General features: G+C 53.4%; 3 protein-coding genes across 6 annotated transcripts; 1 reads left to right on the top strand and 2 right to left on the bottom strand.

The window, feature by feature from the left end:
- Positions 1 to 1,985: 1,985 nt before the first annotated feature.
- Positions 1,986 to 8,824, bottom strand: LOC131590264 (claw keratin-like). Its single transcript, XM_058860193.1, has 3 exons — positions 8,425 to 8,824; positions 5,788 to 5,819; positions 1,986 to 2,275 (listed from the first exon to the last, which is right to left on the bottom strand). Exons 1-3 carry the CDS (start codon positions 8,822 to 8,824, stop codon positions 2,003 to 2,005), a joined length of 705 nt encoding a protein of 234 aa, XP_058716176.1. The 3' UTR covers positions 1,986 to 2,002.
- Positions 8,825 to 10,761: 1,937 nt separating this feature from the next.
- Positions 10,762 to 11,175, top strand: LOC131590265 (claw keratin-like). The gene has a single exon (XM_058860194.1). It carries the CDS (start codon positions 10,762 to 10,764, stop codon positions 11,173 to 11,175), a length of 414 nt encoding a protein of 137 aa, XP_058716177.1.
- A 1,967-nt stretch (positions 11,176 to 13,142) lies between these two features.
- Positions 13,143 to 13,634, bottom strand: LOC131590473 (claw keratin-like). Of its 4 annotated transcripts, none has more exons than XM_058860567.1 (2): positions 13,403 to 13,634; positions 13,143 to 13,312 (listed from the first exon to the last, which is right to left on the bottom strand). In XM_058860567.1, exons 1-2 carry the CDS (start codon positions 13,632 to 13,634, stop codon positions 13,143 to 13,145), a joined length of 402 nt encoding a protein of 133 aa, XP_058716550.1. The 4 variants fall into 4 exon arrangements, with proteins under 4 accessions (XP_058716550.1, XP_058716549.1, XP_058716548.1 ...); XM_058860566.1 differs by having other exon boundaries at positions 13,382 to 13,634; XM_058860565.1 differs by having other exon boundaries at positions 13,143 to 13,246; positions 13,295 to 13,634.
- Positions 13,635 to 15,460: the final 1,826 nt, after the last annotated feature.

Raw genomic sequence — 15,460 nt, forward strand, 5'->3', positions numbered from 1 at the left:
CCTCAGCTTTAGTGATGAAACCCAGATCTCCTAAATTCAGAGGGGTTAAAATTACCAAACGATTTTCCTGGGCAGCCCCTACCTTGGATGGGAGGGATTTTCCTGAGGCAGAGAAGCAGGAATCACTCCCTGAGCTGCTGTGGTGGCATTTTCCAGCCGGCTGCAGCTGCATCCCTCTCACTCTGCTCCAGGGGACGTCAGGAATTGATTTAAATAGAGAAAAACCTCCCTTGGCCCCGGGGCTCCCTTCCCCGACCTGCTCGTGATACCCGAGGAGCCTCTCAGCAACAAACCGGGAGGGTTTAAATAATCCAAACATTCCCAAATTAGCTCCTAATGACTGCTTTGGGAGGGCATTGATACCATAAATTCTGATGAAGCTCAGCATTTCCCCTGTGCCTGTCATTATCCTCATTTAATATGCAAATGAGGCTTGGCTCACTGCGGGGGAAGGTCATACAGGGAGGTATTTGCTGAATTTTAAAAAAGCCTCTTGATTTGTGCTGGGGAGGCTGAAAACCAGCATTCATAAGATTTGCTGTGTAATAATTCTATAATTTTAACTCCTACAAATTCCCTTGTCCGCTCTGAAATCTGGATTTCATCACTAAAAATGAGGAGGAGCCAGAAGGGTTTTTAAGACAAAAAAAAAAAAAATTGTGAGGTTTTTTTTTTTTGTGTTCTCAGGTTGGGCAGAGAACAGATTAATGATCCCTGATGGAGAGGAAACCAATTATTTTAATTGAAGTTGTGACGTGGGTAAATAAATTTAATTTTGTTGGTGTTTACACTGGTCAGATCATTTCTGAGTGACCAAAGCACCTCCCAAAGGGCTGAAGGGCACTGGAAGGGCCAGGAATTGTCCTGGGAAGTTCAGCTAACTCCAAAGTTCCTTCAGCGATCCAAATTAATGCAAAAATCTGGGTGTCCCAAACCCTGAAAATCCGAAATTGAGTTGAAGAAACGGGAATTCACTTCTGTGCCTAAAAACACAGGGAAGAACTAAAAAAAGAGTTCGGTCATTAGGTGGAAATCTAATTTATAGAACCTCTTGTTAATTACAGAAAGATGGAGTGAAATTCCCAAGGAATAATGAATTGAGGCATTTAATGAAGGGCTCTGATTCATGGGACGGGTTAAAACCTGTTCGTCCTCAGGAAACTTCACTGCCTTTGTGTTTTGGGTTTTTTTTTGCATCTATACAAAATTTAAGTCTGAACATTTTGAAAAAATACGTTCTGCCAACAGAAATCAGTCCCAATTTATCTGACTCTGGAGCAGGAAAGTTTATTATTTACTCCATCAACCCTTAACTCCTTTTAAACCGAATTCACGCCTAAACCCGAGCGGCTTTAAATAAGAAACAAATCCCTTCCGATGCTGAATTTGCACATCTGGATGAGCAGAGGGAAATGCTGATTTCCATATCCGGGATCTGCCCTCCTGATCTTCCTTTGGGAAGGGTTTTAGCCGATGGTGGGGGCTGGCAGACGCTGGCAGGATGCTAAACTGTTCTGCTAAAGAATGATAGATTTTCTGCTAAAAACCGCAGATTTGGGAAACCGGTGCCCCCCTTTAAAGTTCTCTTTTCCTGCGTGTGTCAGGTAAATAATTAGCAAAGTCAAATGTAATATTGAAAAGAACATTAAAATACAACCCAAGGCAGCGGTGTGATGCAAGATCTTTTAATGAGAGCAAGAAGTTACAGCTTGTAGTAACACAGGAGTAGCCAGAGGTTTACACACCATCATACACCGAGGAGTAGCTACACCTCACAGCAGAGGTGTTGGAGAAGAGCGGAGAGGCTCCTGCTCCTCCTGCTCTGCCCTCACACCTCAGAACACACAATAATCTCACCCCAAAAGATGGAGAAAAACGGCAAAAAAAGGAAATTAATCAGAATATGAACGGGCATCGGGGAGATCCCGAACCCTCAGGACCCATCACCGGGGCTGAGCCAGGGCAAAATCCACCCAGCGCGGATTTTGGGGGGTTTTCCTGCTCAGCACTGGTAGCAGGGGTAGCAGCTGCCGTAGGAGTATCTCTGGTAGTAGCGGGAGGAGTAGGGCGAGCAGTAGCGGGGGCTGAAGGAGGGGCAGCAGTCGCGGTAGCCACACAGCCTCCCGTAGTAGCCCTGGTAGCCGCAGGGGCTGCCGCAGTCGTAGCTGCGGGAGCTGAACACGGTGCCGTAGCTGCAGGGGGAGTAGCAGGAATCCTCACACTGCCGCTGGTAGCAGAAAGTCATCTTGGGGCTGGAGGGAGGCGAGGCTGGAAGGCAGGAGAGGAGGAATTGGAGATTTGGGGGAATGGTTTGGGTCGGGAGGGAATTAAAGTTCATCCTGTTCCACCCCTGCCACGGGCAGCGACACCTTCCCCCAGCCTGGCCTCGGACGCTTCCAGGGATGCGGAATCCATGGAATATCCAGTGCCAGGGCCTCCCCACCCTCCCAGGGGCTCGAATCTGGGGCTGCTGTCAGTTTGAAAGGTGAGGCCGGGTCTGTCCCGGAGATCCAGCGGGAATTCGCTGCTGTTGGGCAGCCCCGTGTGAGGGTGGAAAACAGGGACGGGAGAGAAGGATGATCCCAAATGAACCTCTCCATCCAAGGCCACCCTCTGCGGGAAGAACCTTTCCGTGATGTCCCACCTAAACCCCCTTGACACAGCTAATTCATAAAAACTCCTGAAATAACCCGTAATACCCTCAAATAAAGCATTCCTCCTCGTGCATGTCTAGGGAAACCTAATTCCTACATTTAGCAGCATCTTAACACCCCGTTTTCAACAAAAACCCTGAACTACACGGCCACGAAACCGCCTCTAAAACACAATTTTAAAGTTTAACTTCCACCCCTACCCCGCCAGGGCAAAACCCAGCAGCAACCCGGCCTCAAAACCCCTTAAGCCCGACTTACCACGCTGAGCAAGAGCCGAGGCTGAAGGTGCGAGTGGAGAGCCTTGGGTTTCTCTCCCTTTTATACATTTATCTGCCCCAGCCTCTGGTGCTTTAAACTCCTTCTCATCACCCCAAAGTCAGCCCGCGCACGTCATCCCCGCAGCTGATGGGGTTGTTTTCCTCGCTTTGGGATCGTTACTCAGCTCTTGGCTGCCAAAAAGATGACTTCGCTCCTCTCTCCTCTTTCATGTCCAGACTTCCTGGGTCAATTACATCTGGGGAATTAGGGTGGCGAAATCTGAGTTATAGCAGGAAAAGGAAGGAAGGATATTGAGAGAAGAAATTAATGGATGTTGGCAATCCCAGTTTGGGATGAATGGGCAAATGTCTGTGTGTGAAACCTGCAATGATGCTGGATTCGTCTGAGGGAGAAAGAATTTCAATTATTTTTCAAAATGAAAATCCTTAGAAATAATTTATTGCTTGGGTCTATTTCAAAATCGTATTTTTTAGGCCAGAATATTTATATTGTTCTTATTTATATTTTTTTAAAAATATATTATTAAGTAATTCAACAGAACTTCGACAAATTCCTAAGCTGTAGAAAGAAATGAAGGAATTTTTCTTGCTCCAAAAAGATCTGCTCCGTGCTTAGAAAACGATTCACTCCTGACAAGGAGAAAGATAAAAAACTCCAGCGATTTATCTCTGTAACACCCGCAGTTTTCCCGAGAAATCCCCAAAATTCTAAATGTGGTTTAATGAAAATTCTTTTTCATATTGTTGAGGTGTTTAATTCTCCCTAATGAAGGTGAATAATATTGAACCCCAGCCTGGGGTTCCCTGGTGACCTTCACCTCCAAACGCTGTTTTGCTGTTTACTCCCATCCCAGGGGAGGATAATGACAGGCAGCACGTCAGGAGTTCTGGGCCTTTCTCTAAATTTGGAATATCAAAGCCTTCATTAAGACTTATTAAATATTTTCGGGCACAAAGAGATTTATTATTTCAATATGAACACCACGTTGCTACGCCCCGCTGTTATGTAACACCCGCTCCAAAAAATTGGGGTGGATTGGGGTGTCCTGTTCCTTGGCTTTATTAAAATTGTAATTTATACCTTCAGATCCGGCTCTGCGGGAGATTATTTTTTCCCCCTCTAAAAATACACCCTGGACATACCATTTCAATGCTCACAGGCCAATTTTCTGGCTGAATCAATAACATCCCCTTCCAAATCAAAGAGCGGCTCTTTTCCCCCTTTGGAAGTCGCAGGAAATGTTGGGAGGGATCGGCGAGGACGCGCCGATGTCCCGCGTGTTATTAAAAATGATGAAATTCATAAAAAAAGCAAAGGTCGTGCGTCCCTTCCATGACTGTCCCGGGGGAAAAAAAAACACGACAAAGCAAATTCACAGCGAGGCCGCTCTTGCAAAGCTGCCGCGTTTGGAATTCCGCAGGACTTTGCTGATCCCGAGGAGTCGCCGCTGTCCCAAAGCGCAAATTCAGCGCGATGATGGCGAGGTTTAATTGCCCTGAGTGGCTTCGGGATCAAAGGGACCCGGCGGGCGGAGCCTCCCTGCCACGATGTCGGATCCATCCTCAGGAATATCGATGAGGGGAGGAAAAGGGGCTGGAAATTTGGGGTGACCCCGACACGTGTCCCTTGTGCGGGGCGGGACCGGCAGCTCCATAAAAACCCCCGCAGCCCTGCGGAGAAACCATTCCCTTCTCCTGCCTTCTTCTCCTTGCAGACCAGGGTAAGTGGGAACAGATTTGGGAAATTCGAGCGAGTGATGAAGGGACGGATTTCAGCCTCTTCCCCCTCCTTTATTAATTTTTTTCCCTGCTAATCTACAAACGCTGCAGCCAAAGGGAATTGAGGCTGTGATTTAGGAGTTATCCCGGCGCAAAACAATCTTTCCTCCCTGGATTTTTGAATATTTGACTGTTTGAAGCAGTCTCAGTCCTTCACGGATCCTCTTTTCCCTTCAAGTCTTCCAGCGCAGCTCTGAGGATGCTCCAGCCCTGCTTTGACTCAGGGTCGCGGTTCACAGCCCCATTTTCCAGCGGGGCTGTGTGGAAAAGCCCAGCAAGGCTGCTCAGGGTGGAGGATTAGGGGGAAGAAATTCGGCCTTAATTGGGGCGCTAATTTGGCCCTAAATTCGGGAGGGAGCAATGGATGAGGGCATTGGGCAGCGGTTTGCGGTCTCTCCCTTCCCCGCAGCGTTTCCTCGGGCTTTCCTCGCTGTCGGGACACACCTCACGGGCTTTTTCTCCTTTCCAGCCTCCCTCCAGCCCCAAGATGACTTTCTGCTACCAGCGGCAGTGTGAGGATTCCTGCTACTCCCCCTGCAGCTACGGCACCGTGTTCAGCTCCCGCAGCTACGACTGCGGCAGCCCCTGCGGCTACCAGGGCTACTACGGGAGGCTGTGTGGCTACCGCGACTGCTGCCCCTCCTTCAGCCCCCGCTACTGCTCGCCCTACTCCTCCCGCTACTACCAGAGATACTCCTACGGCAGCTGCTACCCCTGCTAAATCCACTGGGATTTCACAGGGAATTAATGATGGAATTCCCGGCCGAGGCTTTCCCGGAGCTCCGAGTCCAGGGATGCGACGGGACCTGGGGGATCTCGGGGTTCCTGTTAAAGTTTCCTCGATGTTCCTTCAAAACGCTTTGTTTTCCCTTTTTCTCTGCTGTATCTCTCATCCCTCCTTGGGTTTGGTGGTGTAAAAGGAACAGCTTTTAATATTTGTTAACAAATCTCTCAATTTATGGCAATTTCCCAGCTCAGTTTAGCGAAACCTGCAGGGTGCCTGTCCTAGGAATGAATTTCTGACTTAACCGCCTTTGAAACTGCCCCAGAGAAACCTTAAATCACCCTAAATTTACTTTCACATCCCAGTCAGCTTCGTTCCATGGGACTGGAAACAAAGGGGAAAGCCTGAAAACGGAAAATCGACAGCCAAAGTTGTGCCGATGAAACCGCGAGATTTTCTGCTCAGATAAATTAATGTCGTGCCCATTCTTTCTTCTCTCTGTGCTATTTTCCATCGTGATTGTCAGCTTTACTCTCATTAAAAAACGTTCCAGCATCGTGAAGTGGCCCTGGTTTGCTTTTTTCTGGCTTTTCCTGGACACAGATTTTTCTCCCCAGCTCGATGTTTCATGGAGTCGCACCAAACCCTGCGGCTTTTCTCAAACACGTTTTGCAAACCAATAGCGATGCAGTAGAACCTCCAAAAACGAATTCCAATTCCCGAATTTCCTCGGAAATGTAGGGAAATATTCCTTTAAATTTGCTTTCGCATCCCAGCGGGTGTGCAGGCATTGGACACAACAGCGTCTGTAAATCACTAAGGCACGGATGGGCTGCTAATTAATTAAATTTTGGGGGGTAACACCAGATAAACTGGGAGAAAACCCCTCCTTCTCCCCTGCTTTTGTGCTGGCAGTGTCTGGGATTTCCCCATCTTTCCGGAGGGAGAGACCCGATCTGTTACACAGCAGAAAATTTCACTTTCCAGAGCGGAAAAATTCACTTTTCCTTCACTCCAGGCTCCATTGGAATGACAATGGAAGTGCGAAGTTCCCAGGCTGTTCCATCACGTCCTTGGGATGAGGAGTGACTCAAATTATTCCTGGCAGAGGTGTCTCAGAGTCTGGGCACAAATGAGCTTTGAAAACTCAATTAAACCCTCGAACCCTCGTTGGGATTGCCGCCCTTTGAAGGCGCAGAGGCAATCCCGGCACCCCAGAATCCCAGAATCCCAGAATTTTGGGTGGGAAAGGATTTTGGAGATCTCCCAGGGTACAGTCCCGCCAAGGGAACAGAGCTGGATTGGCCTCAGCCCAAAATACGAGCACAAAATAAAAACACCCCCAGTAAATAATAAATAATTTAAAGTAAATAAAAAAACGAAAAAAAAAAAAAAACAGTAAAACCGGGGGTTGTATTTCCAGCAAATTTCGGGCTGGAGATTTCCTAAGGCTTTTGATGGATTTGGATGAATTCATCCATGCAGAAGCACAGCTCAAGCTGTAGCCTGGTCTCTAAATTTAGCTGCACCTTTTCAATCTTTTCTCTAACTAACTCCAGTCAATAAAATCTGGGGAGTCATAGACAAATTCCCAAATAAAAACTGGAAAGGTTTATGTGTCTCAGGATGCACAAGACCACATAAGGATAAAACAAATACTTCTGTCTCAGACCTACAGGCTGATTTAGCTACTTTAACAGGAGTCCGGTTAAAGGAGGAGTTAAAATTCATGGAATTTTAACATATATTTTGTTCACTCCGAGAAATCTGAAGGTAAAAGTAGAAATAAATCCAGATTTGGGGGATGAGGAGATGAAGCAGTGGTGGCTGCCCGTGCAGAGCCACATTTGAATGCAAAGTTTGAAAGGTATAAAATAAATTCTGACTAAAGCCAACATCGAACTGCCTCAACTGGCACCTTTGAAGTGACTCTTTTTCAATAACGAAGCAGCTGAGAAGAAAATTAAGTTTTAAATAGACTAATAACAGCCTATAAATAAATAAAGCAGTTATAGGCGTCTGAGAAGAGCTTTGAACTGCCAAAATTATCGACTGTGGAAAAAAGGGAAGACACTGTAATTTTTGCTGAAGGACCACAAGGGAATAAATAAATTAAATGATACTTTTCCCTTCAAACCTGTCTCTCGGAGTAGGGATAATGACTAATTCCCATCCTTTCTGTGATGCAACACAAGCTGCTGAAACTCTCAGGAGCCCTGGTCATTCATGTGCCACTGGATGATAAAAGCTGTGGTTTGAGCTTCATCTGGGGAAGAATTTGTTCCTGGGAAGGGTGGTCAGGACTGGCGGGGGTTGCCCAGGGAGGTTGGGAGTCCCCACCTCTGGAATTGTCCAGGGAATAACAGGACTCAGAGCTCTGGGCTGAGTGACACGGTGGGGATCGGTGAAAAACTGGATGTTGGGTTTGGAATGATTCTGGGATCACACGAACATCTCCCAGCTCAGCACGCAACATCAGAGGAGCCAACCCACAAAAACCAACCAAAAATCCAAGGGATTGCAGCAATGCAGATTCTTTATTGTGCATGAAAAAGTTCACAAGCAGCGAGAGACAAACCAGCGCAGCAACAACGCACTGGAAACACAAAAATCCTAAGGCAGCAGCGAGGCCCAAGGCAGGGCTCCAGCCCAGAGATTCCCCTTGCCAGGGAGGGCCGGGGGTCTCGGAGCCGGGCAGAGCAGGGCAGAGCCTCAGGCGAGGCTCAGCACAGCTGGCTGGGATGGCAGAGAGGGGGCAGCTTCAGGAGGCAGCGCTGGGAGCCCCAAAGGCGCCGGCCGAGGCTCTGTGGGGTCACCGTGCAGGTGACAGGGACCCCGCAGCTGCCGGGGCTGCTGGGCCGGCCCTGAGCAGGGGCTGCAGCTTCATCCTGGCTCAGGCGGCAGAAGACACGAGGGGCTGCTGCTGGAGCCCGCGGGCGGAGGCAGCTCCGAGCTCCGGGGGGATTTGGGCTTTAGCAGGAGCCGCAGCCTCCTCCATAGGACCTGGAACCGCGGCCATAGCCCCCACAGCCCCCATAACCCCCATAGCCACCACCATAGCCCCCACCATAGCCCCCACAGCCCCCATAGCCCCCACCATAGCTACCGTAGCCTCCATAGCCCCCGTGGCCTCCATAGCCCCCATAGCCCCCACGGCCCCCATAGGAGCCACCAGAGCCGCCTCCGACGTAGGGAGCTCCTGCCGAGCCCACGGAGCTGTGCTGAGGGAAGGAGCTGAGGATGGGCCCGGGGAAGGTGACCACCGAGACCGGGGGCTGGATGACCACCGTGGTGTCGGGGCACTGCCTCACGCAGGGCTCGTTGCAGGTGTCAGCCAGAGGGCAAGTGGAGGCCAAGCCGCAAGGGGCACACAGGCTGGAGCAGGACATCCTTTGGTTTGGCAGGGAAAGCTGCAAGACAAGGCAGAGCCACGGCTCACGCCAAGGACTCATCCCAAATCCCTGCTGGCTCTCTCCCACCTGCAGCCCGTGCCCCAGGACGGGCTCTGGATCGTGCCAGGCATTCCCAGCTAAAGCCCTGGCACAGCTGGAATGGTTCCTTGGCTCCCCTGCTCCCCTCGCCATCCCCGGCTCTTGCTGGCCCATGGGAATGGAGAAAAACTCCCACATCCCAATCAGCCGGCTCCCGCAGGACCTGAGTCCACGGGGAGAGCCCCAACCATCCCAACTCTGCACTGGGAGGGCTGGAGGAGCACGGGGACAAAGATTCCTCGGGAAATGCCCATCCAAAGATTCCCTGGGAAAGGCACAGGTGAGGGAGGAAGGCTGGAGGGAGGACTTGGACTTACCAGAGCGATCAATGAGAAGAGTCAAGTGGAGAGAGCTGGATGGAGACCTGTGGAGCCCTTGGACCTTTTATACAGCCCAGAGTGCCTGAGGCATGGGCCAGGGGGCGGGGGCAAACCCCCAGTAATTAGTAATTCAAGCAGAGAAATTAAATGACAAAGGTAATGATGGTGGACAGTTCCTTGTCATTCCTGTATTGGAGATATTGGTGTGGAAACGTGCCCTGGACCAATTGGAGGCTCTTGCTGGGACAGCCATGGCCCATCATTACATGACAGACACGATGCTGCTGGAGCTCAGCTCACAGCCCCAATAAACCCTGCCTTGTGCCTGATCCCTGGCTTTGCTGACAAAGAATCCCGAGAATCCTTTGGGATGCGGCCGTGCCCAGCCCCGCCACCCTGAGCCCCAGCCCGGCTGTGCCCGTGAGCCAGCAGTGCCCAGCTGGGCCTGTCCTGGGTCACAGCCAGGGCCAGCCTGGCTCTGGGGGGCTCGGCCAACACCCCCTGACCCAGCCCTTGTGGCCAGCTGGGCAACCCAGGCCCTCCAGGAGGGCTCGGCCAGCTCCCAGCTCACAGCCACGGGGCTGGAGGAGCTGCAGGGACCCGGCCCCGCTGCTGCCCTGCTGCTCCTCCCGTTGTGTCCCCTCTGTCACAGCTGTCCCGGGCTCTGTCCCACCGCTCTCCCCCTCCCCTTTGGTTTTGGGGGTTACCCATGGGTGGGATCTGCCCCCTCTGCTCTTTGTGTGGCCATCAAGGCAAACTGGGATGTGGAAATCCCAATGTTCTCCCGAACCTTGGAGGGGACAATTCACTGAGGTGTCAGGGCAGCCCAAAAGCTGGGGATGAACATGTTGTGCTGGCACTGGGAGTTGGTGGGATTTGGAGAACACCCCGAGAGTGGCTTCTCCTTTTGCCCAAGCTGCCGCTGCCTCTGTTTACCAGCCCGTAAAAGGGAGGTAATGACAGGGGTGATGGCTGGGGCAGCGTTTCAAAGAGCTGCTGCAAGATGCCTGGAATTCTTCTCGGTAAGCAAAGTGAGGGATTAGGGACAAATCAGGGTTTATTGGGGCTGTGAGCTGAGCTCCAGCAGCATCGTGTCTGTCACGTAATGATGAGCCACGGCTGTCCTCGTAAGCACCTCACTCTTGTCCACTCTTGTGAACTCTTGTCCACTCATGTCCAGGCCATTGTCCACAATGGGGGGATGACAGAATTTTCCGGCGTCCCTTCACATTATGAAGCTTGTCAGCGTGAATTCCAAATTACTGTGAGGGGGGGTCTGCCCCCACCACCTGGACAATGCCCCAGGCGCTCTGGGGTGTATAAAAGACCTGAGCTCCTTGCAGAGTTCCATCCGCATCCATCCACTTGACTCCTCTCCTCACCAAGGGTAAGCGCAGCTCCCCAAAGCCTCTTGGGGATCTCTCTCTGCCTCTCTCAACACAGCTCCTTCCTCACACCTTTGCCTCTTCTACATCTTCCTCTTCTGTTTTCCAGAAACCTTTACCTGTCGGAACCATGTCCTGCTCCAGCCTGTGTTCTCCCTCCTGTCTGGCCTCCACTTGCCCTCTGGCTGACACCTGCAATGAGCCCTGCGTGAGGCAGTGCCCCGACTCCACGGTGGTCATCCAGCCCCCGACCTCGGTGGTCACCTTCCCCGGGCCCATCCTCAGCTCCTTCCCTCAGCACAGCTCCGTGGGCTCGGCAGGAGCTCCCTACGTCGGAGGCGGCTCCGGTGGCTCCGGTGGACGCCGTGGGGGCTATGGAGGCTACGGGGGCTATGGAGGCTATGGGGGCTATGGAGGCTACGGGGGCTACGGTAGCTGTGGGGGCTATGGGGGCTCTGGAGCCTGGGGATGTTATGGAGGCTCTGGGGGCTATGGAGGTTATGGGGGCAGCTGTGGTGGCTACAGAGGCTGTGGGCCCTGCTAAGCCCCAGCCCGAGTGCCAGCCCAGCCCCAGCAGAGCTCCATGATCGCCCCCGGCCCATCCCCGCTCGCCACCGCCTGAAACAAGGGCATCCCTCGGGCCCTGCCGGCCACCAGCCCTGCGACACCACCGGCCTGCCCAGGGCCCCGCTCTGCCGCCTTCGTGCTCTGCTCGGATCCCTTCAGGAATCGCTGCCCGCTCCCAGCACCGACCCAGCTCAGCTCCGGCTCCCGTGGCTCGGCCTGGGCTGCACCGGGCTCTGTCCATGGCCAGGAGACGCTGGGAGCCCTCAGCCAGGGCCCTGCTCTCCTGCTGATCCCCTCCCACCCTCACACGGCAATAAAAACTGGCTTGCATTGCAATCTTCACCCGGCTCTCGTCTCTCTTTGCTCCCCAGCCACTGTCCCCAGCCCAGGGCCCTTCCCAGGGGGGTTCCAGGCAGCTCCGCTCGCACAAGGCCGAGGAGAAGCCCTGGCAGTGATGCCTTGAGAAGGCCGACCTAGAACAGAGGCCAGACACAGTTCAGAGTAAAGCAGGGATTTATTGAAAGCCTGAAAGGAAACACCTTGGGCAGAACAGGAGCCTGGCCAGAGCTACACCCAAGAGGGACCCAAAAACGGTCACAAAATGGACAACTGGCCACCAGGGCTCACATTTATATCAGTTTGGTCCATCTGCATCTTGGGGTTCATTGTCCAATTACAGCTTCAGGTTATGAAGTCCCATCCTTCTTGTTTTCTCGTTTCACCCAACCCTTGGTGATGCTTTGGAGCCTGAAACTCCTAAAGACTGTCCTTGCAGCAGCAGGAGAACTTCCCACAGCCCCGTGCTCCAAGCCAGACCTTGCTGGCCCTTAGCTGCCCCTGCTCACACTGAATTACAACACCCACATTAAATATTATTTAATATATGGGTAATATTGGATGCTTTGTAACTATTGGGATAATATGGATAGAGGATGAAATAATCTTGTCTAAAAATGAACTTACAAGGAAATAGGAAATCCCAAACCCAGGGAGTTCTTGGTGTTCCTTTGGTATCTGGAAGGAATTTTCACACAGATCAATAGAAGGGACCTCAGAGAGGTTGGAACTCCAAGCTGCTGCTCCAAGAGCTTTGTGCTCCATGGGACTGAACCCTGTGGACATTTCATGGCATGGAGAGGAGAGTGGGCAAGATCTGCTTGGCTCTATCTCCTCCCTTCCCAGCTGCCACCACCTCCAGCTGCTCAGCCCAGAACCCCTGGGCCATGGGGAGCTCATCCCTGCATTTCCCTGCAGCTTTCAGTGACACCAAGCACTGGCTGTCCAGCCCAAGAGGTGGTGTCAGGTTTGCTGCTCAAGCTGAGGGTTTGGAAGAGTTCCTGCAAGACCCTTGGGGCAATTCCCCATTGTCAGGGCGGGCTTTGGGAACGTCCTGCGTTTCCTGCTGTGGGGAGAACAGGGGCAGCCGGCTGGGATGTGCTGCCCCGAGCCAGCGGGGTCTGACATCCTCGGCTGGGACACACCTGTCCAGCTGTCCCCAGGCTCCAAGGGCGCTGCCCTGGGGGATTCCAAGAGCCCAGCAGCCAGCCGGGAGACTGCGGGCAGTGGGCAAGAGGGAGGAGGAAGCAAAACCAGGAGTCAAGGTTACAATGCAAGACAGCTTTTATTGCAGGGGGAGGGCAGGAGGGGCTTGGCAGAAGAGCAGGGCCATGGCCAAGGGTTTGCCGTGTCCTGGCCCTGGGCAGAGGCGGGTGAGCAGGAGCAGCAGCTCCGGGCGAGTCTCTGGGATCGGGGCACACGGAGCCCCGTGGGGATGCTCAGGCGGGGCAGGGACAAGGCAGAGGTGGTTCCCAAGCTGGCTCGAGGCGTCCAAGGTGCGGAGCCCGGCCATGCCAAAGGGGGTTTCTTCCACACAGCGTCGGGTCGGGATGTGCCGGGGTTTCTCCTGGAGCTCTCTTTGGTCTGAGGCCGCACTCGGGATGGAGCTTAGCAGGGCCCGCAGTTGCCATTGAGGTAGCGGTGGCCGCTGCTCCAGCCACCGTAGCCACCGTAGCCACCGTAGCCACCGTAGCCACCGTAGCCACCATAGCCTCCACAACCCCAGCCCCCATAGCCCCCACGGCCTCCATAGCCCCAACCCCCATAGCCACCACGGCCTCCATAGCCCCAGCCCCCATAACCACCATAGCCCCCTCCGTAGCTTCCGTAGCCTCCGTAGCCCCAACCGCCGTAGCCTCCATGGCTACCAAAGGAGCCACCGGAGCCGGCTCCGACGTAGGGAGCTCCTGCCGAGCCCACGGCACTCTGCTGCGGGAAGGAGCTGAGGATGGGCCCGGGGAAGGTGACCACCGAGGGAGGAGGCTGGATGACCACCGTGGAGTCAGGGCACTGCCTCACGCAGGGCTCGTTGCAGGTGTCAGCCAGAGGGGCCGGGGTGGCCACCCCACAGGTGGGGACGCACAGGCTGGAGCAGGACATCCTTCAGACAGTCAGAAATTTCTGGAAAACACCCCCAGAAGAGAGCAAAGGTGTGAGGATGGAATTGCATGGAAGGAGACAGAAAGAGAACCCCAAGAGGCTTTGGGGAGCTGCGCTTACCCTTGGTGAGGAGAGGAGTCAAGTGGATGGATGCGGATGGAACTCTGCAAGGAGCTCAGGTCTTTTATACACCCCAGAGCGCCTGGGGCTTCAGGACAGGGGGTGGTGGCAAAAAACGCAAGTAATTAGGAATTTACGCTGACAAGCTTCATCAGAGAGATAATGTCGCAAGATAATTCCATGGCATCCCCAGAGTGGGGACACAGGTGTGAAAACGTGTCCTGGACATGACGGAAGTGATGGGAGGGACAGCCGTGGCCCATCATTACATGACAGACACGGTGCCGCTGGAGCGACACGCACAGCCCCAATAAACCCTGATTTGTCCCTAATCCCTCACTTTGCTTACTGAGAAGAATTCCTGGCATCTTGCAGCAGCTCTTTGAAACGCTGCCCCAGCCATCACCCCTGTCATTACCTCCCTTTTACGGGCTGGTAAACAGAGGCAGCAGCAGCTTGGGCAAAAGGAGAAGCCACTCTCGGGGTGTTCTCCAAATCCCACCAACTCCCAGTGCCAGCACAACATGTTCATCCCCAGCTTTTGGGCTGCCCTGACACCTCAGTGAATTGTCCCCTCCAAGGTTCTGGAGAACATTGGGATTTCCACATCCCAGTTTGCCTTGATGGCCACACAAAGAGCAGAGGGGGCAGATCCCACCCATGGGCAACCCCCAAAACCAAAGGGGAGGGGGAGAGCGGTGGGACAGAGCCCGGGACAGCTGTGACAGAGGGGACACAACGGGAGGAGCAGCAGGGCAGCAGCGGGGCCGGGTCCCTGCAGCTCCTCCAGCCCCGTGGCTGTGAGCTGAGAGCTGGCCAAGCCCTCCCGGAGGGCCTGGGTTGCCCAGCTGGCCACAAGGGCTGGGCCAGGGGGTGTTGGCTGAGCCCCCCAGAGCCAGGCTGGCCCTGGCTGTGACCCAGGACAGGCCCAGCTGGGCACTGCTGGCTCACGGGCACAGCCGGGCTGGGGCTCAGGGTGGCGGGGCTGGGCACGGCCGCATCCCAAAGGATTCTCGGAATTCTTTGTCAGCAAAGCCAGGGATCAGGCACAAGGCAGGGTTTATTGGGGCTGTGAGCTGAGCTCCAGCAGCACCGTGTCTGTCATGTAATGATGGGCCATGGCTGTCCCAGCAAGAGCCTCCAATCGGTCCAGGGCACGTTTCCACACCAATCTCCCTGATGTTGTGGTGTATAATTGTATTGCATCATTATCTCTCTGATTAAGCTTGTCAGCTTGAATTCCTAATTACCTGTTTTTTTGCCACCGCTCCCTTTGCTGATGCCCCAGGCCCTTTGGGAGATGTATAAAAGGCCCAGAGTTTTCACAGAGCTCTATCCACCTTCCACTGCTTGACTCGCCTTATCAACTTGGTAAGTCCAAGCCTTCTCTCCTCTTTCCTTCTCCATCCGTGGCTTTCTCAGTGAACCTTTGTCTGGGGCGATCTCGAGGAACCTTTGCTTGGATGCTCCCCTTGCTCTCCTAGTGCAGAGTTAGGATGGTTGGGGTTGCACCAAAGGACCGAGGGCTTTTGGGAGCTTGAGGATTTTCCATCCGCTCTGGATGTTAAAGTTCTCTTCATTCCCATGGGCATGCAAGACCCAGGGATTGCGAGGGCAAGAGATTTGAGCAGGCATTTCAGTGCAGTGGAGCTGTGTTCAGAACGCCTGAGATGATCCAGAGCGTGCTGTGGGACAGAGGCAAAGGT

Source organism: Poecile atricapillus, chromosome 33 (genome assembly GCF_030490865.1).
Source record: "Poecile atricapillus isolate bPoeAtr1 chromosome 33, bPoeAtr1.hap1, whole genome shotgun sequence".
Lineage (NCBI taxonomy): Eukaryota > Metazoa > Chordata > Aves > Passeriformes > Paridae > Poecile > Poecile atricapillus.